The sequence below is a fragment of the Oncorhynchus clarkii genome, chromosome 2 (genome assembly GCF_045791955.1).
Source record: "Oncorhynchus clarkii lewisi isolate Uvic-CL-2024 chromosome 2, UVic_Ocla_1.0, whole genome shotgun sequence".
Lineage (NCBI taxonomy): Eukaryota > Metazoa > Chordata > Actinopteri > Salmoniformes > Salmonidae > Oncorhynchus > Oncorhynchus clarkii.
The window spans coordinates 14,922,610-14,950,269 of record NC_092148.1 but is presented as its reverse complement, the minus strand read 5'-3'; the positions used below and the strand labels follow the sequence as shown (position 1 = coordinate 14,950,269).

Genomic DNA, 27,660 nt, shown 5'->3' with positions numbered 1-27,660 from the left:
AATAAGACCAGCAGGCATTTGCATGACAATAACTACCGGACAAAATGTCAATACTGACACAGCCCTAAATGCGCTCTCTATCTACTTCTATGGGTGTAAAGGACAGATGAATGCTCTTCAGACAGACAGCCTCGAATAACAGTGGACAGGACATCAACTTGGTAAATCATTTATTCTATACAAAGAGGGACAATACATAAACGGTAAGCAACTACAGCACAACTAACTAACTTAATCAATTATAACTGGAACCACATGAGCATATAAAATCTGTTGGTACAGGTTGCATTGTATTGATATTTTCACAGTAAATGTGGAATCAAGGATTATAGAAAAGAAATGACATTCAAAGAGCCAATCTTTCATTTTTGCTTGGTCTGTTCCTTAACGGGTTATTGATTAAGTACCATTTCTCATTGATTGCAGTGGCCTACACCCTGCTGGCATTATAATCAACCTAATGAACTTTGTGCCAAAAATAATGGTCTTCTGGTCTTTCTGTTTCCTCCCCCTGTGTTTTGAGGGTATTTTAATACCTCTTTTACCATTTAGAAATGAAAACACTTCATGTATTTTGTCCCCCCATTTGAAGAAATTTGACACTTATGGTATAGTCCAAAGTTACATCAAGCTTTTGACTGTACAAACTTGTTGGATGCATTTGCAGTTTGTTTTGATTGTGTTTTGGATTATATTTTGCCCAAAAGTAACTGAATTGTGAATCCTTTATTGTGTAATTTGAGTCACTTTTATTGTAAGAATAGAGCATAAACAATGTAATTGTAAACCAACACTTTTTAGTCTCTGATTATGGCTAACATTTTCATTTTGTCCAACGTGAGTAATTCTGTTGTTGAAGTACATTAGATCAATAAAGCAGGCTGATCACTAGAAATAGACTTTGGACATTTGAAACGACCCTGAGAACGTTGATATGTGCAGCCTTCGGCGCTCACACATTTTTTAACTCTTGCCGAGCACTCATGCAACTAATGATGCTCAGAGGCAAAGCGCTCTGACCAGACTAAAGCATGCTGCTCTGACCACTGCGCTACGACAGTTCATAATGCTCTTGCAAGCCATGAGAATAATTGATGGAAACAGTGCATTGTTTTTAATTATTTTGTTTTAAGCTTATCCCAAACCATATCCCTAACCTAAACCACTCGGCATGAGTACCTAAGCTTAACCCTTTGAGTTGTTTCTGTTTTAACCGTGTAACCATGTGGAATTAATGCTTCCATAATACGTTGAATATGTAAGTGAAACTAGGAGATCTTGTTGCAATAAAACTACAGTATTCCAGCATGTGTCAAACCTTCGTACACTGAAAAGTCTTGTTAGTGCATAGGTCAAATTAGCGTTTCAATTTCCTGTCTATTTCAGCTTCAGACAAAAGCTAATATTGCACAAAATGTATTTTGTTGTATTAATAATAACTTACCAAAACACGTAAATATATTGAAACAAAATGGAAGCAAATAGAATTTTACAACATAATAAGGTTTCTGGGGCACAAGAGGATTTGTGACAGCTGTGAAGAAATGTAGATGTGCAGGCTACAGTAGCAATGGCAGCTCTAAAAAAGAAACCTAGATAACTAAATAGTTGATGTTACAATTGAATGTTTATTGGTCAGTGTTGTTGTTTCCTTGCACACACACACACACACATACACTCAAAAACAGTGGCAGGAACATGGGGGATATAAAGAATGTATCAAACAGCCGTGTCGTACTTAGACCACATGTGGGCAGAGACATCCTCAAAGCACAAAACAGACACACACACAACATGTGAATACATGGATTCCACCACCATTGCACACACTCACATAGACTTGTTTTTCGTCAAGGGGCGAAGTTAGACGGCAGTGTGTTGGGATGGTTGAGTTTCTGTTATGTTATTTTGGGATTATGGTGTAATATCAAAGTAGCAGTCATATAACTTCATGTAAAGCCACAGAAAACCAGTAGCTGCCTGGCACTTTATGGTAGGAAAATTATTTCCAATCAATCAAATTCATCATGGTATGTTATTGAGGGGGTCAAATTGACCTGTCTCTAATATTGGGGAGGTGGGGTCATGATCCCTTGTCCCACCTGTAAGTTATATACATACACACACACACACACACACACACACACACACACACACACACACACACACACACACACACACACACACACACACACACACACACACACACACACACACACACACACACACACACACACACACACACACACACACACACACACACACCCTAGCCTGTGTAATAGGTACATGTGAACGTAAGGGCAGTTCCTTCTGTCAGCCTGATTACGAGGGTCTCTAATTCCCCTCAAATAGCCCTTAAAGAGCCATAGTGTTCCCCCAGTACATGACACACACAATATTGGGCATCTTTAGTTAGACATATCCTGGCTTTTTGTACAAGTTTTGTGGTGTCATCATGAACACATTTTGTTAAAATGGGTTACCTATCTCCCTTCTGGACATAATGCATTCCTATGGGTTTCAAATAAAATAAAATAAAATTGTATTGGTCATATACACGTGTTTAGCAGATATTGTGCGTTTAGCGAAATGCTTGTGGTTCTAGCTCCGACATTGCAGTAATATCTAACAAGTAATATCTAACCATTTTACAACATATACCCGATACACACAAATCTAAGTAAAGGAATCTAATTAAGAATATATAAATATATGGACAAGCAATGTCAGAGCAGCATAGACGAAGAGAGTAGAATAGTATAGAATACAGTATATATACATATAAGATGAGTAATGCAAGATATGTAAACATTATTTAAGTGGCCAGTGATTCCATGTCTATGAATATGGGCAGTAGCCTCTAAGTGCTAGTGATGGCTATTTAACAGTCTGATGGCCTCGAGTTAAAAGCTGTTTTTCCGTCTCTCGGTCCCAGCTTTGATGCACCTGTACTGAACTCACATTCTGGATGATAGTGAGGTGAACAGGCAGTGGTTGTTGTATTATCTTTTTGGCCTTCCTGTGACATCGGGTACTGTAGGTGTCTTGGAGGGCAGGTAGTTTGCCCACGGTAATGCGTTGGGCAGACCGCACCACCCTCTGGAGAGCCCAGACCCGACCACCCTCTCTGGAGAGACCATATTGTTACGGCGGTGCAGTTGCCGTACCAAGCGATGATACAGCCCGATAGGATGCTCTCAATTGTGCATCTGTAATAGTTTGTGAGGGTTTTAGGTGCCAAGCCAAATTTCTTCAGCCTCCTGAGGTTGAAGAGACACTGTCTGTGTGGGTGGACCTTTTCAGTTTGTCAGTGATGTGTAACCCGAGGAACTTGAAGCTTTCCACCTTCTCCACTGTGGTCCCGTCGATGTAGATAGGGGGGTGCTCCCTAAGCTGTTTCCTGAAGTTCACAATCATCATTTACTTGGAGTGATGTGTACAGGGTAGGTTTCTTGACACATTTCTTAAGTGGCATTTTATAATATCATATTGTAATTGTAATTTATTAGATTCATTATTTTCTTGCATTTAAGTATATACTGTTATAACTAAGTGCTGATCTTCCTACCTATTTCCTGTTTTACTGCCAGTATCAAATGTCTGCCCGTGTTGAATGTTATGGTTAAAGTTTGCTGCCAGACTTCGCCGAGGACACACTGATAATGTATCTGTGACACTGTGTGCTTCTGTAGCTGCTGATGTTGTGACTTCCTACAAGCCTTTGGGGCTGGTATTTAGTGAAAACTCGGGTAGTGTGTAATTAATATCTTAGGGCCTTCTCAGAAAAGAGCCTATTCAACATTTTCTCTGCTTCTGTGTTGGAGGTATCTCCCTGTTGCAACTAATAATTAAACAGAAAATATTTTTATTGAAGTTATCCCTGACTGCTCTCCTTTTTGTTCAGCTGGAAACTCCAGTTACATATATTATATATCATTGTAATCAGTAGACTTCAGGGAACATAACTTTTTTACAGTGTAAACGGTAACTTTGTATTTAATACATCACTTTCAAAGTAAGGAAATACCAATTTGTACAGCAATGTAAAATACAAGTTTATCATTGTTGCGATCATCAAGGTAAAAACAAAGACAATATGGATTCAGTTGTTAATTCAATGTGTTCCCCAAACCAATACAAACATTTTAAGCTATATAGAGGTCATGTAGACCCAACACAGGGGAAGCCATTACACAAAATGTAAAAGAGTGCAAATGCATTTTCAGCATACTGACCAAGGCTTAGCTAAAATGGCACTCTATCAGGTTTTGTTCCGCGCCTATTTTCACACTTCTATACCAAATCAAAAAAATGTTCTAGTTTATCTACTGGACTAAGAGAAGAAGCGTTTTTTAAAAATTATTATTATTATTTTTAAATGACGTAAAATACATCATGGAGGACCTTGTGTCCTTGAGACATATTTTTTTCTTGTAAGGGGAGGGATCCCTGTACTGAATTTCTGGACTCTAGCTCAAACAGGGGGCATGATGTTTCAAAGTTTGCATCTTCAATCCCTTGTTATAGCGCCACCATGTGGCCAATTCACATGGCATTGCATGAAAGAGTATGGCCCATGAGCCTTTACCATCATGCCAAGTTGCACCCACCTAGGCCTTAAGTGATCCTTTCAACTCATCCTGTGGTATATAATCAAATTCTTAGCTATTTTATAACATCTCAAATTCATCACTTTACTTAAGCCGGTGTCTGTGAACATGCAGCCTGTGTAATAGCAGCAGTGGTGGAAAAAGTACCCAATTATCATACTTGAGTAAAGGTAAAGATACCTTAATAGAAAATGACTCAAGTAAAAGTAAAAAATCTCACAGTAAAAATTCTACTTGAGTATTTGGTTTAAAACATGCTTATGTATCATTAAGCCAACCAGATGGCACCATTTTCTTGTTTGTTTTTTAAATTTACGGATAGCCAGGGGCAACCTCCAACATTCAGACATTATTTACAAATTAAGCCTGTGTGTTTAATGAGTCCACCAAATCAGAGGCAGTAGGGATGACCAAAGATGTTCTGTTGATAAGTGTGTGAATTGGACCATTTTCCTGTCCTGCTAAGCATTCAAAATGTAAAGAGGACTTTTGGGTGTCAAGGTAAATGTATGGAGTAAAAAGTAGAATATTTTCTTAAATAATGTAGTGAAGTAAAAGCAAAAGTAGTCAAAAAAATATATAAATAGTAAAGTACAGATACCCACAAAAACTACTAAGTAGTACTTAGTAGTACTTTTACTACTAAGTAGTAAAATATTTTTACTTAAGTACTTTACACCACTGAATGGCAGTTGTCATTAACAGCTGGCATTAGAGCGTATGACAAAAGGATGAACAGTATTCTATAACACTCATTATAACTAGGTTTATAAAATTGTATGCCGTTAGCCACAACAATTTAATTAAGCAATAAGGCACTCGAGGTGAAAGCAGAGGTACAGTACAACACCGCCTCGCGTGCCTTATTGCTTTTATATAGCATTTACCAACATATTATAATGACAATGAATGACACATTTTCATGAAACTTTATTTTGATAAGTCAATTCATACAATTGAATTCTTCCACCAGAGGAAATAGACCGGACAGAAATCTGGTAGTTAGTTATTTTGGAGTTAGTGCTATCCGGATACCTTAAAGCCTAACACCTGGGTAAAAGAAACAGGTTGGCCCAGTGCAGTAAAAACGTGATTTTTCTGTGTTTTATATATATTCCCACACTATGAGGATGTAACAATATTGCGAAATTGTGAAAATAATGATAATGCCGATTTAGTCTAAGAGCTGTTAGAAAAGACTGCATGAAAATTCAGCCTGTTTTGGTGGGATGGAGTTTTGGCCTCCCTGGTGATTTCAACTCGGTCACGTCAAACATTCCACATGGAACAACAGGCCTACACTAGCTTTTTTTTCTAATGGCATTTACTTAGATAGATCCATAATAATGACGATGATGCAATATTTCGCCTGGCCAGAAAACTTTGACAAAAAGCCAGGATATGTCTAACTAAAGATCCAATATTGTGTGTGTGTGTGTGTGTTTAATGTACAGGGGGAAACTATGGCTCTTATTCGAGACCCTCTTAAAACCTGGGCTAAATCAGTGTCATGTAGAGGGTTTCTTGGTCGTCTTATACAAACCTACTTTGAAACAAAATTATACACCTCACACAGGGTTGTGGGCATAAAATAAATTAGACACCTGCACCATGTCAGATATACTGTAGACTTGAAATGTATTCAGTTTTGAGTTTGTATCCCAATATTACACTTTATTTACATCACAGACGTTTGACGTAGAAACACCGGATTTGAAATGAAGAATATGAATAACTTTCTACTCATGAGGCCACTAGAGGGCGCTTTTGTCATTCGACTGCAGGAAAGGAACTGCCCTCACATTCACATGAAAGATCAAGTGAGGATGTCTAATGGACAGCAATGGGGGTATCAGTTTGATTACCAGGCCGGTAGAGTGAAACTCTATAACGGTAGCTGAAGGAGAAGAATATACAGACCAGACTTTAGGAGTGGACTACGGGCTTGAAGAATGGCCGGTTTTTCACAAGGTTGTGTGTCCCGAACTGAGAGTTATCACAAAGGGGTATAGTGTGTTCACGGGGTACCAGACCCGTTGGAAAGGTACCCCTGTGTCAGGGTCATCATAAGGAGGAGACCAAGGCGCAGCGTGATAAGCGTACATTCTAATTTATTAAATGAATGCAATACTGAACAAAACTATACAAAATAACAAAACTAACCGTGAAGCAATATGACTAGTGCGAACAGGCAACTAAACATAGAATAACAACCCACAAAATACCCAAGGAATATGGCTACCTAAATATGGTCCCCAATCAGAGACAACGATAAACAGCTGCCTCTGATTGGTTCTCAATCTCTGCAACCATAGATATAAACACCTTAGTCTAGGAGAAACCCCTAGACATACAAAAAACCCTAGACAGTACAAAAACTAAACAAACCACCCTCGTCACACCCTGACCTAACCAAAATAATAAAGAAAACAAAGATAACTAAGGTCAGGACGTGACACCCTGACTCCTCAGGAAGAGTATTTCACAGGGTGAAAATACAAAGAAAGAATGGACTTCCATGTGGATGCGTGTTCTATATCAGCAACGAGGAAACCCGCAACCAAAACATTTGTGATGGTGGCCTGGAGATTTTATGTTGCGCATGCTTATTCCTTTTAAAAGTTGGGATCTAATGGAATTGAAAATGTTAGAGTTGTCGGACGCTCTTTTTGTACAGAGCCAAAAGCATCAGAGCATTGTTCAGCTAAGGAAGTATATAATATATACAAATCCTGAGGATTATGATTCACAGGAACCCCAAGAAGGTACATCCTCAGAAGGGTCAGCCCCCGAAGAAAACTAAGTACGCGGCTGCGTTAACTTCGCCCTGATACGCAAAGGACTGGTGCAACATTAAAAGGAGTGCCCATAAAGCCTCCAGTTCTTCATTTCAGCATATACCATGGATATTCATACAACATACCAGGACTCCGATACGTCATGGGGGCCAGACCCTAAGGACTCTATGCCACGCAGCCCACCATTCTACTCCCCCCAGGCAAGACCCCGACACCTCCTATATGTACACAGCCTGAGGATGTGTTTGATGGGGTGGTTAGTACTATGTTTGTGGACACCATCAAGGCCTCTGTAGCCACACTTTTAGACGTGGTGATTGGAGAGTATATAAGAGAAAAATGCATCGGTTGTGAGATCAATCACCCTAGCCAGCGCCATCATCCATGCCTATACGAGCCCCCAAGATACTCCTTCTTCAACCATTTTGAAGAGCTGGTGAAAAGACTGTGGTCCTGCAGGTTTATACCTTCGCCGTCTATTCCCAGAGTTTACGGGGTAACCGGGGCTTTCCTACATGAACTGAAGGAGGCGATCTACATCCACGAGAAACTCAAAGAAATCCAACACACCCTGGTGGACGACAACAAATACAGGGAAGCTGTGGTGGCTGATGTGATGACTTTTTGGCTCAATAAACCCCAAGAGACCGAGTGACTATACTTATTTGTTATTTACTGGCTCGGTAACTATATGCATACGATGTTAGAGAGAATAAATAAATACAAATATTTTGAGAGAACATACAAATGTTATGCCTCAAATTATTGAAAATAAAGTGAACAATGTATCGTTCTACACAACACACAATACCTGGACTAATGTAGAGTGTGTGCTAAAAATGGAGCAAATCATGAATCATGTACGACATACGGGTGAGAGTCTACAATGGACACAAATGGTATCCCGTCTTGTGGATGATTCTGAAGAACTAGAAACAACCTTGTCTAAGATTTTAATTTATTTGTTTGAAACACCATTTATTTGTGACATGTATCATATTTGTTGTTTATATACTTATATAGCGGATGTGTGTGTTTTAAAAATTCAGCGACACAAGCCTGTTAATCTAAACCAAATATACAAGGTGTTGCATGCTGGGATCGTTGAGAAACGGGTACAAGTATCCTGCAACGAATCCTGAATTGTCGGTATACTTAATACTTGATGTTTGCAAAAAATAAAAATGTGAAATGAAAATGAAATGTTTTAGTTATTTGAAAGGGGTTCATTAACGTTATTGTACCCCAGAAAGGCAAGAAGGATGGTGGAGCAGACGTTGAAAAACATTTATTATACCCCCTCTAACCCAGGGTCTTATGGGGGTAAGGAGCGTTTACAGAGAGCTATAGCCGAAGAAACTGGTAGCCGGTTAAGCGCTGCTCAACTGAATGAGTGGTTAGCAGAGCAGGATGCTTAATACTCTACATAAACCTGTACGAAAACAATTTCCAAGAAATATAGTTTTTTCTACTCATCCCTTGTCCCAATTTCAGGCGGATCTATGTGACATGCAGGCCCTTGCAGATAAAAATGATGGAAATCGCTACATGCTAACGGTTATAGATATTTTCTCAAAAATAGCATTCGTAAGGGTCTTAAAAAATAAGAGTGGGGCAGAGGTGACCCGGGCCTTTGACTCTATCTTGAAGGAAGGAGGAGCCCCCAAGAAAGCCCTTTTTATAACTAACAATCTGTTTGTAGGAGCTCAAAATCTCCAAGTCACTATTCCGGTCGTTTATGAACCCCTCGACACACGGGGCATTTTCATAGTTTTGAGTCACGCCTTTGGCTTTCAACACCACGTGATTGTCTTTAGTCCTAAAAGCATAGCTTTTGGGACCACAGGAGGACCATTCTGTGATATGGTCAACATCTTCGAGTTCACTCGTTAAACCACCCAGATAGTTGCTAAGTGGGGGGTTCCAATCACCCTGTTTGCTTACATAGACCACAGAGTCTGTGTCGTGGTAAAGAACCCGCCTCTGAAGCTGCTCCATGAGGGTGTACAGATCAAGTCGGCCATAGGCCGTGGTAAATGCTGCAAGAAACACATTTACATTACCCGGGGGTAGAACTCACTTCTTGTTACGTCTCCATTGCACCAAGGCAATGTCTTGACTCAAGAATGAAAAATGGGAAACTTCGTATTGGTCCAATAATACAAATTACAAAAATTCTTCAGGGTCTTTAATCATCGACGTTGTTAGCATATTACATATCTGCGATAGCTTCCCCCAAAGAGAGTTTAAGTACAATTTCGACACGTTTCTTTTGGTTTTGTTGACCTCTATTCTGTCAGGGTCAAGAAGTATGCCTTCTCTGTCGTGATAGTCTTGAATGTACCTGTCTTTGCTCTCTTGATCTGTGACCGATGCAGGATAGCCTGAAGCCATTTGCTTGCATCTCAAGAAGGTGTTGATGTACTCTTTAAAAAGAGTGTCTGATTTCCTGGAAAAGTTCCACACTTCAAAGATTTTGGCCACACGATACCACATCTCTAGAGCCTTAGAGAATTCAACTGTGACCCATACAGGGCTCTTTCTTGATCTGAGTGATCACAAGGGTTTTCCTGGCTGTTGTTTTCACTGCAGATGCAACAAAGGGGAAAGAAAAGTTTTCCTTGAGGTCCCTTGTAAGGCAACACTGGTATAAACAAACCCCTAGGAGGGTAGACAGTTGCTTTGATCAGACCAAAATAGTTTTGGGGTAAGTCAAAGTCGCGGTGAATAATTTCAGGATGCCCTATAGGATAGCATGAGGAACTCATTACATGAGGATAAAGGGATGTAAAATCTACATATCCTATGCTACATACCTCAATGTCAAAGCATTGGTATGGCCTCCATACAAGGCCTGTCATGGTTCCAAGGGTTCTGGTGTGTCAAAGCTGGAAAGGAAGGCTCGAAAATGAGGATCAGACTTTTTGAGTGTGGTCCACTCATGCTCCCACATCACATTCCCTTTTAAACCGTAAGTAGCCTGTAAAGATTCCAATTTGTTTTGAAACTCTTGGTACTCTTGGTACCAGACACCAAAAGTTTTTGGGGTTAGGACACACATGGCCTGGAGCACAAAGCAAGATTTACAACCGTGGAAGAAACAACCGTTGTACTCAAACACGGTCTCAACACCATCAATCTGTGTGTATCCATCTACATGATAAGGCCCAAAAGCCTTCTCATCCCTATTCAAAGCGCGTTGAATAAAAATGTCTTTATCCTGGGCCAAGTACTCACTAGAGTATGACTTGAATTGGCGTCGGTAGTTGTCAGTCAAGGGGATAGCTATAGATGCTGCAGGTAGTAAGTGTGTACGATAGGTTTTCATGCCTGCCGATGCAATAGTTGTACAACTCCAGGGGTCAATGCCTGCATCTTTGATTACCTCTTCTCTGAATCTGAGGCATCCTTCATGAAATAAAACCACATCATTGTCACAGTATGATTCCATCTCTTTATGGAAATCAAAGGTGCTATGTCTTACTGTCTCGTACCACTTCATGAATCTCTCTCGCTCTTTGGGAGACATTTGATCACACCCGTACATTTCGGGGCTGGGATAAGATCCGATATAATGTAGATTCTCCTCAGACGTGAAGAAGTGGGGAAACCAACCTTTCACAGAGTTTTCAAAACCCAAGGCCTCTGGCATTTGAGCCAATCTCTCTGTATCTCTGGTTGAAAGCGGGGTCTACAAAACACAAGATTTTACTACCTTGAGCTATGACACTGGGTGCAATGCCTTGCTGTATCAAGGGGTTCAAAAGAAGGTAGGAGTCATAGGCTCTAGAATTGTGCGCTATAATCGTGAAGTTTCTGTACTGGGATTTTCTAAAGCGTTTTAGAAAGAGGAGTGCACAATTGGGCACCTCTGCCGACCACTTATCACCCTTGAAAGTCATGGTAGATACAAAAATAGGCAAATGAACCCCTGATTGCTGATTTGTCTCAAAATCATAGAACACATATTTCTTTGAAGGTTCATCTTCAGCCAAGGGCTGAATATAACACTCGTGTGGCACTTCTTGAACCACTTCAGCGTCTCTGCTTTTAAAAAGGCCCTTTACATATTGGGCAATGTATGATTCCACACACAAGGTTTAGGGCTGTCTATTTTAAGGTTGTAATTGCAATGGCATTTTGGACATTTCTTGTTAATGTCACAACTGCTTACAGATTTACAGGCCTTGGGGTGCCATGTTTCAATTTTGTGTTTTTTGTAACAGTAGGCCGAACGACATGTGTGGTCACAATCCGCACAGGGTGTAAGGTTTAAGGGCTGCATCGGACAATTTTCATCCAGACATACTGAACAGTTATAATGGCACGAGTGCCCCCCTTTTCGGGTGTATCTGGTATGGCAGGATGGACACACATATGGTGCGCCTAAAAACGCTGTGATGTTAGTAATGGCATAATAATGGTCGTTTTGAACATAAAAGTACAGAATCTGAGGATGAGGTTGTGGGTTGTTTTGGAATTTCAAGAGAGCTGCATTAGCTCTACTGTGGTACAAAACCACAATCTTGAAGTTCAGAAAGTTTTCAATTTGGACTATGTCCGATAAAGCCAGCGCATCCTGTATACCTAGACCCACGGCCGTTTGGAGCTCTCTAGCCTTGTGTAACGCCGCTAGATCCGTACATCCAGGGTTTAGTAAATGTGCTAGGCCTTTTGCAAAGCATAGCTTATTACCAGGATTGTGAACGTTTATGAGGTATGCCCTTTTATTGCGTATGATTTCTGATTGCATTAGGCTATCTAGTTTCCTTCTCTGCCCACCACCACCCTGGGGTTGACGTATTATTTGCACTACAAGCTTGAGGGTCCTATCGGCTATGACGGATACATTTGTCTGAACAAGTCGTTCCAGCAGGGCTATAAATTGTTCAAGATCTGCTTCGCCATAGGGTAAAATAAGAGATACAGTGTTTTGCAGGCTATCTCCACAAATTTCCAATGGTAAGACATCACGAGGTTCGCCATAATCTCTTGCCCTGTCTAACAGTTCGTTCAGAGTATCCAATATCATTACATAAAACACTGCATAGTCAAGATTCTGATTCATTCATGTGAAATTGAAAAACTGTCAAATCTCTGTATTGCTGAATTTATTTCAGTACACAACCCAGACACTTCTATCGATACCATCGCCCTCCTGATTTATTAGACAATTTTCCAATTCCTCAAAAACATTATATTGCGTTTCAGACTCTTCGGACATGGGTGTTAATGGCGGGGTTTGTGGGGGGGTCCAGTGTAGAAGATCTTAGGCTCACATTCATCTGGTTAATTAAAGATGTGAGGGCTTCCGGGATCTGGGATAACAGGTTTTCATCGGCCGTCCCTGACTCATTCATCCGTTTTTTTTTTTTTATGAGTTCGGCGGGAATCTGGGATAATATGGTTTCATCTATCTGTATTATGTCTGTTAACCCGCCTCATTCATCTGGTTAATTATAGCTAGGAGTTCGGGGGGTATCTGGGACAACAGGGGTTCAACTGTCTCAATTATGTCTGTTGGCTCAGCCATTTGGATAATTAATGATGTGTGTTCTTGTGGTATTCTGGAAGGATACATGTTACATATATGTTTGTGGTGCCTGTATTTGCGGTTTTTAATCGGATTGCTGTTTAACAAACGTGGCATTGTTCTATGCCAGAAGGATAGATCCTGACTGTATTGTCGCTCGAGTAAAGCCCCCATTTGTTTGTGGAGCAAAACCTTTCGGGATTTTAGAGCCCTGGAAAAGGCTGTGAAAAACCTAGCTTGTTCTATTTCAGGTTCGGGTGTTTCCACCCAAAAAAATGGCTGAATAAAAAAGGCTGGCTGCTTCACATAATAGCAAGTCGTCTACCTCGGAAATGTCATTTAAAACGGTGAAATCCTCCAGTTTCTGTGTTTTAGTGTGAATGTCCGGTGCATCCGCGTGCTCTAGGTGTGTAGGGTCTTCTGTGCCGTTATACACCGGGGAGGAGCCTGAAAGAAAATAATACATACAAAATAGATTATTAAACATAAAATATGTTAGATAAAAAATGTCAAATACATTTCAGATATAATACTATATATTAATAATACATAATTAAATTACCTCAGGTTTTTTGAGAGGGCTGTTCTGACGAATCGCGGAAACCGGGGGCTCTTGACTTTTTTCACCAACCATTCCAGATTCTGCCGGGGATGTCTCGTTGGAGTCTGAAAAAACATTATTTGTCATTGTTTTAACATATTCAATCATAAAAATGTATAAATAATCAAATATGTATAACTAACAATATATATATATATATATATATACACTGCTCAAAAAAATGAAGGGAACACTAAAATAACACATCCTAGATCTGAATGAATGAAATATTCTTATTAAATACTTTTTTCTTTACATAGTTGAATGTGCTGACAACAAAATCACACAAAAATGATCAATGGAAATCAAATTTATCAACCCATGGAGGTCTGGATTTGGAGTCCCATGGAGGTCTGGATTTGGAAATGAAAGTGGATACGACTTTGATGTAATGTCCTTAAAACAAGTCAAAATGAGGCTCAGTAGTGTGTGTGGCCTCCACGTGCCTGTATGACCTCCCTACAACGCCTGGGCATGCTCCTGATGTGGTGGCGGATGGTCTTCTGAGGGAACTCCTCCCAGACCTGGACTAAAGCATCCGCCAACTCCTGGACAGTCTGTAGTGCAACGTGGCGTTGGTGGATGGAGCGAGACATGATGTCCCAGATGTGCTCAATTGGATTCAGGTCTGGGGAACGGGCGGGCCAGTCCATAGCTTTCAATGCTTTCCTCTTGCAGGAACTGCTGACACACTCCAGCCACATGAGGTCTAGCATTGTCTTGCATTAGGAGGAAACCAGGGCCAACCGCACCAGCAAACCTTTTTGCCACAGCTCGCATTAATGTTCCATCCTGGATGAGCTGCACTACCTGAGCCACTTGTGTGGGTTGTAGACTCCGTGTCATGCTACCACTAGAGTGAAAGCACCAAAACATCAGCCAGGAAGCATAGGAACTGAGAAGTGGTCTGTGGTCACCACCTGCACTTATTGGTGGTGTCTTGCTAATTGCCTATACTTTCCGTCTTCCACAGTTGAAGTGTACCTATGATAAAAATGACAGACCTCTACATGCTTTGTAAGTAGGAAAACCTGCAAAATCGGCAGTGTACTAAATACTTGTTCTCCCCACTGTATGTCATCTTCTCCGCGTAGTTGTTCAGAGTACATAATGCAGCCGTGATCCTTCTTGGCGGTCTGTCAGCTGTAAACACAAAAATAGCTTTTAATATATGGCGCTCAGTTTTTGTTTTTAATGTATAAATATTCTTATGGATTTATTATTGGACTTACGTTGACAATAGTGTGATGGGGACTGGCTGCATGCGTTTTGCTCCTCTGAACCCCCTTCTAATGAAGGCTGTTCCAGATCATTTATTCCCCGGAGCAACTGCTTAAAGAACGAATACCCTACAAACGTTAGATAATATTAACATGTATTTATACTATATATATACATTTTTTAAATTATAAGAATATGGAATTTGACATATTAACAAAAAAATCGTTGTCCCTGGTTTTAAAAAAAACATATGACTCCTGTTTAATATTACAATAATATCAATAATATCCATACCATTCCCTGAAAATGCCTAGCCTTCAAATCTAATATATTATTTTCACTAACTCACCTTCAGAAAGCTCCATTAGGATGGATTCACAGATGGTCTTTTAGCTGTTCCGGGCTGCTGGCCATGTCTGGAGTTGCGCTTTTGGTCGTTCGTACAGAGTGGATTGTTTATCACTCGCGCTGCGGTTGGGGGCTCAAAGGAGAGATATTAGATAAATGAGTTTACAGAGCGGGGGTGACGTTTTTTCCGGAGGCAAAAAAAATGTCAATATAGTAACCCTGAATGTTTAGAGACCCCAAAACCACAGGTGGTTGTCTCAACATATTCTGTCTGCCTGTATTTCCTTTTGATTTCCTACACCATCATGGGTAGCAGCTTGTGGGGGTGTCCGATATAAATGTATAGAGCTGGGTGGGGGGCCGTTTGTATACGCACTGATTAGAAATAACATATGTTTTAAACCGTAGGAAGTTGTCTAGACAAGATATCTTCTGCCAGGGTTGTTTGACTTTTTAGCCTCCCACGTCCTTGGGGGTGAGATAAATATGTATTTGAAAGGCATGTGTGTTAATGAATCGAAAGTGCCCATTTTAAGAGACACACACCCAATTCTAAACAGCCTCACACACCTTCTTGGTTTCAAACACCCCATGCAGAGACACACACCCCCACCCCCTTTTTTTTTAACACACACACCTACAGGCCAAGCACACGCACACCCGCGCACGCACACGTCTTTTCCGAAATTATTTTTCTCCGGGACATGCATGATGGTAGAGCAAAAGACAGAGCCCCTTCATTAAAGGTGAGATACCGCTTTAAAACCATTTATTTAATTCATAATATTTAGTACAGACCTTTTTAAAACATCTTATAATTAATCCAAAACAATTTTACTGCGCAATATTGAAACATGCACATATGTTTTATTTATAAACATTGGTTGTAGAACAGTTACAAAAAGTTTATCTCAATACTTGGTATATACCCTTTGTTGGCAATGACAGAGGTCAAACGTTTTCTGTAAGTCTTCACAAGGTTTTCACACAGTGTTGCTGGTATTTTGGCCCATTCCTCCATGCAGATCTCCTCTAGAGCAGTGATGTTTTGGGGCTGTTTCTGGGCAACACGGACTTTCAACTGCCTCCAAAGATTTTCTATGGGGTTGAGATCTGGAGACTGGCTAGGCCACTCCAGGACCTTGAAATGCTTCTTACGAAGCCACTCCTTCGTTGCCCAGGCGGTGTGTTGGGATCATTGTCATGCTGAAAGACCCAGCCACGTTTCATCTTCAATGCCCTTGCTGATGGAAGGAGGTTTTCACTCAAAATCTCACGATACATGGCCCCATTCATTCTTTCCTTCACACGGATCAGTTGTCCCGGTCCCTTTGCAGAAAAACAGCCCCAAAGCATGATGTTTCCACCCCCATGCTTCACAGTAGGTATGGTGTTCTTTGGATGCAACTCAGCATTCTTTGTCCTCCAAACACGACGAGTTGAGTTTTTACCAAAAAGTTATATTTTGGTTTCATCTGACCATATGACATTCTCCCAATCTTCTTCTGGATCATCCAAATGCTCTCTAGCAAACTTCAGACGGGCCTGGACATGTACTGGCTTAAGCAGGGGGACACGTCTGGCACTGCAGGATTTGAGTCCCTGGCGGCGTAGTGTGTTACTGATGGTAGGCTTTGTTACTTTGGTCCCAGCTCTGCAGGTCATTCACTAGGTCCCCCCGTGTGGTTCTGGGATTTTTGCTCACCGTTCTTGTGATCATTTTGACCCCACGGGGTGAGATATTGCGTGGAGCCCCATATCAAGGGAGATTATCAGTGGTCTTGTATGTCTTCCATTTCCTAATAATTGCTCCCACGGTTGATTTCTTCAAACCAAGCTGCTTACCTATTGCAGATTCAGTCTTCCCAGCCTGGTGCAGGTCTACAATTTTGTTTCTGGTGTCCTTTGACAGCTCTTTGGTCTTGGCCATAGTGGAGTTTGGAGTGTGACTGTTTGAGGTTGTGGACAGGTGTCTTTTATACTGATAACAAGTTCAAACAGGTGCCATTAATACAGGTAACGAGTGGAGGACAGAGGAGCCTCTTAAAAGAAGAAGTTACAGGTCTGTGAGAGCCAGAAATCTTGCTTGTTTGTAGGTGACCAAATATTTATTTTCCACCATAATTTGCAAATAAATTCATTAAAAATCCTACAACGTGATTTTCTGGATTTTTTAATCATTTTGTCTGTCATAGTTGAAGTGTTCCTATGATGAACATTACAGGCCTCTCTCATCTTTTTAAGTGGGAGAACTTGCACAATTGGTGGCTGACTAAAAACTTTTTTGCCCAACTGTATACATCATTACCAGACAGTACTAAACTTTTAATAACCTTTATTAATGTTTATAACATATAATTGTAGGAAAGACTGTATTCATATAAAATAAGACATTGCGGGCGCAGTGGTTAAGGGGGCTGTACTGCAGCGCCAGCTGTGCCACCAGAGACTCTGGGTTCGCGCCCAGGCTCTGTGGTAACCGGCCGCGACCGGGAGGTCCGTGGGGCGAAGCATAATTGGCCTAGCGTCGTCCGGGTTAGGGAGGGTTTGGCCGGTAGGGATATCCTTGACTCATCGCGCACCAGCGACTCCTGTGGCGGGCCGGGCGCAGTGCACGCTAACCAAGTTTGTCAGGTGCACAGAGTTTCCTGCGACACATTGGTGCGGCTGGCTTCCGGGTTGGATGCGCTCTGTTAAGAAGCAGTGCGGCTTGGTTGGGTTGTGTGTCCCGAGCCCGTACGGAAGTTGTAGCGATGAGACAAGATAGTAGCTACTAACAATTGGATACCATGAAATTGGGGAGAAAAAAGTGGGTAAAATAAATAAAAATAAAAAAAGACATTGCATTTCTCCGCGAGAGAACGATTCCCGTTCGTTAAGGGTTGAGATATAGCATTAATCCCCTTTAATTTAGTGCAGACCTTTTAAAAAATGCTATAGTTATTTAAAAAAATTTACTATTCCTTTAAAAGGGCCCTGACTGCCATTCGTCTCGCAGGATATCCCACACACGCTCTGTCAAGGCTCCGTAAGTTTTCACTCCAGGGATAGACCAAACGTTGTGCAGGTAGGATAGAAGCGGCCAGCGCCGTAATCATGTCCAGCTTATTCATCAGGGTTATGAATATAGGGTAATCAATCCATTTAAAGCTAAACACTGGCATAAAAACGTTTACATCCTTGCAGGCTTTGGCAAATACATATGAACTGACAGACTTCGTTGCATTTGTACTATCAAATTGTTCATATGCTAAAATTGTTACTTTGGTGTCGGGGCTATACGCCATTGAAGAGATCCTTATGGCTTTCAAATCACTGCACCCGCACACAACCTCTTCCAATGCAAAGGCAGCCTTGTTTGTACCACTCAGGGCCTGTTCAATTTGACAGAGCACTAGTCTTATCTTAAGCCATTCTCTCATACGCAGCGCATGATAAAGAGGTTTGGGTCCTCTGTCTGTGAAAATCTTAACAGTAGAATCCTCAGGTTGGAATATGTAAGCCATATGTCCATCACTCGTATCCAAAACTCACACAACTCAAACATTCAGGGGCAAAAGTATACAGAATGGTGTCGTCTGCATAGAGGTGGATCAGAGAATCACCAGCAGCAAGAACGACATCATTGATGTATACTTTTGCCCCTGAATGTTTGAGTTGTGTGAGTTTTGGATACGAGTGATGGACATATGGCTTACATATTCCAACCTGAGGATTCTACTGTTAAGATTTTCACAGACAGCGGACCCAAACCCCTTTATCATGCGCTGCGAGAAGAGAGTTGGCCCGAGAATTGAACCCTGTGGCACCCCCATAGAGACTGCCAGAGGTCCGGACAACAGGCCCTCCGATTTGACATACTGAACTCTATCAGAGAAGTAGTTGGTGAACAAGGAGAGACAATCATTTAAGAAACCAAGGCTGTTGAGTCTGCCAATAAGAATGTTGTGATTGACAGTCGAAAGCCTTAGCCAGGTCGATGAATGCGGCTGCACAGTAATGTCTCTTATCGATAGCGGTTATGATATCGTTTAGGACCTTGCGCGTGGCTGAGGTGCACCCATGACCAGCTCGGAAGCCAGATTGCATAGAGGAGAAGGTATGGTGGGATTCGAAATGGTTGGTGATCTGTTAGTTAACTTGGCTTTCGAAGACCTTAGAAAGGCAGGGTAGGATAGATATAAGTCTGTAGCAGTTTGGGTCTAGAGTGTCACCCTCTTTGAAGAGGGGGATGACTGCGGCAGCGTTCCAATCTTTGGGGATCTCAGATGATACGAAAGAGAAGTCGAACAGGCTAGTAGGGGTTGCAACAATTTCAGCAGATAATTTTAGAAAGAGAGGGTCCAGATTGTCTAGCCCGGCTGATTTGTAGGGGTCCAGATTTTGCAGCTCTTTCAGAACATCAGCTATCTGGATTTGGGTGAAGGAGAAATTGGGGAGGCTTGGGCAAGTTGCTGTGGGGGGTGCAAGCCAGTTGACCGGGGTAGGGGTAGCCAGGTGGAAAGCATGGCCAGCCATAGAAAAATGCTTATTGAAATGTTCAATTATCGTGTATTTATGACAGTGTTTCCTAGCCTCAGTGCAGTGGGCAGCTGGGAGGAGGTGCTCTTATTCTCCATGGACTTTACAGGGTCCTACAACCTTTTTGAGTTTGTGCTACAGGATGCACACTTCTGGTTGAAAAATCTAGCCTTAGCTTTCCTAACTGCTTGTGTATATTGGTTCCTAACTTCCCTGAAAAGTTGCATATCACGGGGGCTATTTGATGCTAATGCAGTATGCCACAGGATGTTTTTGTGCTGGTCAAGGGCAGTCAGGTTTGGAGTGAACCAAGGGCTATATCTGTTCCTGGTTCTAAATGTTTTGAATGGGGCATCCTTATTTAAAATGGTCAGGAAGGCACTTTTAAAGAATAACCAGGCATCCTCTACTGACGGGATTAGGTCAATATCCTACCAGGATACCTGGGCCAGGTCGATTAGAAAGGCCTGCTCGTTTTAGGGAGCGTTTGACAGTGAATAGGGGTGGTCGTTTGACCGTAAACCCATTACGGATGCAGGCAATGAGGCAGTGATCGCTGAGATCTTGGTTGAAGACAGCAGAGGTGTATTTGGAGGGAGAGAAAAGCCCGGCAGGTTCCAGAATATCCAGTGTAGCGCTCCGGAGGAGGTAAGAGGGGTTCTCGGGACACTGGGGTAGGCTGGGAGATTACAGCTGTGACCCGCTGCCCAGTGAGGAATCCGCAGAATTGCTCCAGCAAAGTCTCAAATACCTGGGCATGGCGTTCTGCCAGGGTATGGTGTCCCTCCATAAGACATTGCAGTAACTCCTTGTGTCGTCCAATGGTGGCAGGGAGACAGCATTGTGGAGCTGGTCTGAATCTGCTGTGTCGGTCATGCCCAGTTCGTACTATCACGTTTTAGGGAAGACCCAGATGCAGACAGTGTCAAAGTAACAAAAGTTTATTACTAGAACAGGGGGCAGGCAAAACGACAGGTCAACGGCAGGCAGAAGTCAGTAATCCAGTGTGGTGGGACAAGGTACAGGACGGCTGGCAGGCTCAGGGTCAGGGCAGGCAGAATGGAAAACTAGTAAACAGGAATAAAAAACAGACAGGAGCAAGGGGGAAAACGCTGGTAGGCTTGACAAATAAAACGAACTGGCAACAGACAAACAGAGAACACAGGTATAATTACACAGGAGATAATGAGGAGAGATGGGAGACACCTGGTGGGGGGTGGAGACAAGCACAAAGACAGGTGAAACAGATCAGGGTGTGACAGATCAATGGAAACAGGATGCACCTGAGCTCAATTTTGAGTCTCATAGCAAAGGTTCGGAATAGTTATGTAAATAAGGGTCTGAATACCTATTTAATACATTAGCAAACATAATACATTAACAGCTAAACCTGTTTTTGCTTTGTCATTATGGGTTATTGTGTATAGATTTATGAGGGAAAACAATAATTGTATCAATTTTAGAATAAAGCTGTAACGTAACAACATTTTGAAAAAGTCAAGGGGTCTGAATACTTACCAAATGCACTGTACTTCCATAAAACATTTTAAACTGGTACCAGGCTACCTTCAGAGGAGAATTGTGAGGCTTGTGGGCATCCTAGAGAAAAACAGACATGTTCGTGAGAGTCTCAACTTTCGATGGAGGGCTACCGAGTGGGCAACGGTCTAAGGCACTGCATCTCAGTGCTAGAGGAGTCACTACAGACCCTGGTTAGATTCCAGGCTGTATCACAACCGACTGTGATTGTGAGTCCAATAGGGTGGCGCACAATTGGCCCAGCATCGTCCGGGTCAGGGTTTGGCTGGGGTAGGCCATCATTGTAAATAAGAATTTGTTCTTAACTGACTTGCCTAGTCAAATAAAGGTTAAATAAAATACAAAATACAAATATTAGTGTGTAACCCAAACAGCTTGGACGCTACAGACAGACGTTGGCAGATCTGCGGTACTGGCTTCAGACAAGTCCTGTGACGCTTGTGGTGGTCATAGAGCAAAACAGAGAACACCATTGTGTTCGTGCGAGTATGGATTTCGGTTCGCACGATTCAGACGTTGTCGTGAGAAGACCGATTTTAGGCAGTCAATAGGAAAATATATGTGTCACGGGGTTGATGTTTGTCATTACATTGAACGGGAAAAGATGGGTCACAGAGTTTATGCCTAAGTGAATGTATTGTATTGAATGGGGGAATATTTGCATCACAATATGGATATGGAAGAGAAAGACATCACAGACATGACACCTCTATCCCTCTCTTTCTCTCATTCATTTTATTCATCAATCTACACACAATAACCCATAATGTGAAAAGAGGTTTTTAGAAATGTTTGCAAATGTTTTAAACATACAAAACAGAAATACCTTATATACATAAGTATTCAGACCCTTTATGTGAGACTCAACATTTAGCTCAGGTGCCTCCTTTCCATTGATCATCCTTGAAATGTTTCTACAACTTGATTGGAGTCAACCTGTTGTAAATTCATGTGATTGGACATGATTTTTAAAGGCACACACCTGTCTATATAAGTCCCATATATATATGGCTCTGACAGGGCATGTCAGAGCCAAAAACCAAGCCATGAGGTCAAAGGAATTGTTCGTTGAGCTCCGATACAGGATTGTGTTGAGGCACAATCCTGTCAAGGAGACAGTGGCCTCCATCAGTATTAAATGGAAAAAGTTTGGAACCACCAAAACTCTTCCTGGAGCTGGCTGCCTGGCCAAACTGAACTTTGGTCAAGGAGGTGACCAAGAACCTGATGGTCATTCTGACAGAGCTCCAGAGTTCCTCTGTGGTTATGGGAATAGAATAGACTGACGAGTTTCAGAAGAAAGGTCTTTGTTTCTGTCCTATATCTGAGAGGTATAGGAAAGAAAATTTTACATTTTTAAAACTTTTTTTTACAATTTAACTTGGTCAAAGAAAATGGCTCAACAGAATTAAATACAATTGTTATTTGTCCCTTACCAGCTTCTTTATGTCAATATCAGGCTGACTGACAGAGAATGGACACCATGTGGAGGAGCCTGTCCAGATATATCTGTATCTTCTTCCTGCTGGCCCTGTCAGGCCTCTTCTTCCTGTTCAGCAACATGAACATTCTGGAGGTAGGGTAAATCCATCTGGCCTAATACGAACCAATCTCACATTGCTTCTATCACCCTCTCCCCCTCATCAGGGGAGCTACACTGGGGTGTCTCTAGCTGCTCTTATCAACGTGGGTGTATTTACATACACTAGTGTTGCTTTTAATTATATTGGGTGGCACAAAAACAGTCCACTGCGTTGCCTTAAGTTAAATACAATTCCATTTCAACTTATTGTGCTGGGTGCCAGGAATGTTGGTCATTATGAAGTTTGGAATTTGAGACAAAATATCTGAAGAATCGTATTATTAAACAGACTTTCCAAATGTGGGTCTGTTGTAGACCCACTTCCTCTCTGTCCACATATGGTGCACGTGAAGGACTTTTATTTTGACCTGAGGTAAGCAGAGGAAGTCGGTTGACAACAGACCCACATTTGGAAAATCTGTAATACGATCCTTTAGATATTTTTTAAGTCAGCCTTCATAATAACCAACAGTCCTGCCAATCGGCACAGTAAGTTGAAATGGAAATGGATTTAATTTACAACCCAATACAATTTAAAGCAAAGCTAGTGTATGTAAATACACCCACGTTGCTAAGAGCAGCTAGGGCGTCACGAAAACAGTAGGTTTTTAGATGCTACACTTGATGCATAGATTTTGCCAGCATCAGCAGAATGCAAGCCAACTTTATCAAGTGTTCTTGGGTGTGAGTCATGCATCAAATTCTTGAAAATAGTACCAGAGAGTCATTTTACACTGAACAGCGCAAGCCTCTCACAGAGCTATGCTGCTTATGTCCAGGTTTCATTAAAATTAATGGAAGCGTCACACACTCTACAAAAGTTAGTGTCCAGTGTAGCATGCCTGTTAGTGACCTCTCCTCTTTACTCAGCAGAAGCTCAACTGCCAAGCAGTGTCAATGTTCTACCAGCACCAAAGCAACATCCACTCAGCTTTGCTCCCAGATGGCCCTTCTCCTCTGGACCGCAATCAGAGCTACTGTAGCCAGGAGCCCTCACCGGAGGAGGCTCTGGAGGAGCGTGACCTCCTAGAGTCCATCGCCTGGCCACAGCCTCTGCCCCATTCTGTGAATGTGTCCCTGAACCAGACCAGTGACCCTGCACACAGCCTTTTTGTGATCCTGCCAGCAGGGGGCAGGAGAGAGTGGCACGTGGGGAACCAGTTGGAGGCTCTGGTCCATATGCATGACTTCCAGGGGCGTCCCAAGAGCTATGGTGGAGACTTCTTGCTGGCCCGGCTGCATTCCTCCACATTGGGGGCAGGCGTTGCAGGACAGGTGCTGGACCACAGGAATGGGACCTACTCTGCCATTTTCCCGTTACTATGGCAGGGGTCTGCACAGGTGGAGGTGACACTGGTCCATCCTAGTGAGGCAATTCATGTTCTACGACGGATACGAGAGGAACGGCCCGACCGGATTCCCTTTCAAAGTCTGTTCCGCTCTGGAAAACTGTCCCAGACAACTGTATGTAACCTGTGTCTGCCGACCAACCAGAAGCCGCTGTGCAATTACACAGACCCCCACACAGGGGAGCCCTGGTACTGCTACAAGCCCAAGCTGCTGAGCTGTGACACACGGATCAACCACGCCAGGGGACCCTATGTGAACCATCTGCTCGTGAACAAGGAGGCATTGCTCTTTCAAAGGTTAGTGAGTTTTACAGTATGCAAGTGAATGAGTTTAAAAGTGTGTGAAATGTATTCACAGACTCTGTTTCCAATGTATCAGATTGCATGCTGCATTGAGTTTATTTAACATTCAAATATGATTCTTTCTCCACTTTTTCTCAGTGGTGTAAATATCAAAGTTCCCATTCATCCTTCAGGGTCTGACAGTGTCATTGTGCTGCCTGAGAAAAAAGGTAGGCAAGCAAGGAGATACCACAGTACAACTGTGTGTATATCTTTTTAACACTAGTTAACCAGCCTACTAACTGCTCTGCTCTGCTGTGTGGCTGTTTACTTCAACTCTGGAGAGTTTCTGGGTGTGCAGGACAGTATTCGAGCCAACTACTGCATCTACAGTAATGTAAGGTGGGAAAGCCCTAGCACTTCTATTGCCTGTAAAGTGATGATGCTAGCTGGTGCAAGATGCTTGCTTTTCTCTTTCAGACAAAGCAGACGTGGAGAGAAGCAGCATGAAGACAGAGTCTACCAGGATCACTCCTTCCGGGTATTACTTCCAAGGGTCATGGCGAGCTCTGGGTGGTGGTGTGATGCGCCAGTTTAACATCTCATCTGCCACTCAGTGTCTGAAGGGCAAGGTGGTGTACATGTACGGAGACTCTACTGTCAGACAGTGGTTCGAGTACCTCAACACCTTAGTACCAGGTAAGTCTTGCGGCATCTTTCACTCTCTACTGTGCTTTCTAACACTCTCTTCTTTTTGTCCAACTCCCAACTCGCCCTTCCTCTTTGTGACAGACCTGAAGGAGTTCAACCTTTACAGTCCTAAGAATGTGGGGCCCTTCATGGCAGTGGACAGCACCCACAACATCCTGCTGAAATACCGTTGTCACGGTCCTCCAATCCGCTTCAACACTGTCATCGCCAGTGAGATGCGCTATGTAGCTAATGAGCTGGATGGCCTAACTGGTGGGTCAAATACTGTGGTGTTCATCAGCATATGGTCCCATTTCAGCACCTTCCCTGTGCAGGTATACATTCGCCGACTACGCCACATTCGGCGGGCGGTGGTGCGGCTTCTGAACCGGGCTTCGGGGACCCTGGTGGTGTTGCGCTCGGCCAACCTCCAGGCCCTGGACCCAAAAGTGAGCCTGTACAATAGTGACTGGTTCTCAGTGCAGCTGGATGGGGTGCTCAGGGCTATGTTCAAGGGTCTGGATGTTGTACTGATAGACGCCTGGGAGATGACCCTTGCCCACCACCTCCCCCATGCCCTCCACCCACCTCCTATCATCATCAAGAACATGATAGACATTATCCTCTCTCAAGTCTGCCCAGAGTAGGGCTAGCAGATTAAGAATGATTTATATCAGAATTGTATCATTCAACACCTACAGTATACAATATTTTTAAAAATCCTAGAAATACCAAATTCTGCATTATGTATTTTTACTGTTGTCACATCACTCTTGATAGTATCACCGATATTTAATAAGCTTACGTATCGGCCACACGGCCCTCGTCAGAGCTTTTGTTATGTCGGTAAAACCACCCGCTCTCTCAAACAGAGAATTAGTGAACATAAAAGTTCAATCAGGAGAAACGACTGGGATTATCCAGTCGCTGTACATTTCAATGACCTGAAGCATGACATTTCCACCTTTAGATTTTGTGGCATAGAGAAATGTAAGATATCAGATAGGGGAGGAGATATTAATAATACTCTGAGTAAAAGAGAATGTTTTGGGATTTTCACCCTCCAGACATTATTTCCTAAAGGACTTAATGATGAAATGCTTGTTATGTTGTGAATTTGAACATGAAATATGTGTCTCTTGTAGATTATTCTGACGTTTTTCGAACGATGTACCCTATGACTAATGAAAACTTACTATGTCCTCATTGAGAATTTACAGACGTGTTCAATACGCCTTATTTATACACTTTTGTAATATTTATGAAATGCATATTGTTATATTTGGTAGCACTTATTTGTTTTTCCTTTGTCTCCAACCCCCTTCGATGTGTAGAACAGATGTGGGTGGGGCCAGGTCTACATAAGGGTGCTAATTTTAAGAAATTCACAAAAGCTCTGACGAGGGCTGTGAGGCTGATACGTTAGCTTATTAAAGATCAGTGATACTATCAAGAGCAGTGTGCGGTTTCCTTTTTCCTTCATCTTGTTCAATTGTTGCCATGCACCTGCAGAAAAGATTACTCAGATGTGCGAGTGTCTTTTGAATACTGTTGTCACATCACAATGAATGACGATTGTTACTGATTGTTACATTTTGTCTGTGAACATTTGTGTCCAGATTTCTCTATTGAGGCTTACACTGAGTGTACAAAACATTAAAGACAACCGCTCCTCCAATGACCAAGTGAATTGAGGTTAAAGCTATGATCCCTTATTGATGTCACTTGTTAAATCCACTTCAATCAGTGTAGATGATGGGGAGGAGACAGGTTAAATAAAGATGTTTAAGCCATGAGACAATTGAGACATGGATTGTGTATGTGTGCCATTCAGAGGATGAATGGGAAATACACAAGATTTAAGTGCCTTTGAATGGAGTATGGCTGTAGGTGCCAGGTGCACACCGTTGGCATAAAGAACTGCAATGCTGCTGGGTTTTTCACGCTCAACAGTTTCCCGTGTGTGTCAAGAATGGTTCACCACCCAAAGGACATCCAGCTAACTTGACAAAACTGTGGGAATCATTGGAGTCAATATGGGCCAGCATCCCAGTGGAATGCTTTCGACACCTTGTGGAGTCCATGCCCCGACGAATTGAGGCTGTTGTGAGGGTAAAATGGGAGGGTGCAACTCAATATTAAGAAGTTGTCCTTAATGTTTTGTACACTCAGTGTATGTCAAACGTGATTTGCTTATTTTAAATGTTTTATAAAAGTACAGACTGAGCTTCAAAATAGTATAATATCATACACTGTAGTTGGAGAAAACATGGGAAAGTTATTTTGCTTTAAAAGGTGATAAACTTGTTGTCCCACTTTGGAGACAAGTAAGAGAAAATTCCCTTTGATTTTTATGAGATTTTCACACCTCCTAGAGGGCTATTCTTTGTTTACACCCATTCAGCATAGTTCACACCCTCTTAAGCCTTAGCCCAACCCACAAATTGCTAATGCGTGTGAGTCAGCATGGCATTGTCCTCCAGAAAGTAGTCTCACTACTTTATCCCTAAGAGTCTGTTGATGCACCCGTGTGTCAATCTAAGTAACATAATAAAAAAATCCCTTCAAAATCCATCAGGCTGCGTC

At 42.1% G+C, this 27,660-nt stretch overlaps 1 protein-coding gene across 8 annotated transcripts; it reads left to right on the top strand.

Moving 5' to 3' along the window:
- The first annotated feature begins 104 nt into the window (after positions 1–104).
- Positions 105–27,648, top strand: LOC139422454 (NXPE family member 3-like). 8 transcript variants are annotated; one of them, XM_071173659.1, is made up of 6 exons: positions 105–203; positions 22,631–22,747; positions 23,627–24,399; positions 24,544–24,614; positions 24,865–25,083; positions 25,177–27,648. In XM_071173659.1, exons 2-6 carry the CDS (start codon positions 22,646–22,648, stop codon positions 25,719–25,721), a joined length of 1,710 nt encoding a protein of 569 aa, XP_071029760.1. In that variant the 5' UTR covers positions 105–203; positions 22,631–22,645; the 3' UTR covers positions 25,722–27,648. The 8 variants fall into 8 exon arrangements, with proteins under 8 accessions (XP_071029760.1, XP_071029765.1, XP_071029750.1 ...); XM_071173664.1 differs by having other exon boundaries at positions 22,611–22,747; XM_071173649.1 differs by having other exon boundaries at positions 106–203; positions 23,624–24,399.
- The last annotated feature ends 12 nt before the right edge of the window (positions 27,649–27,660 follow it).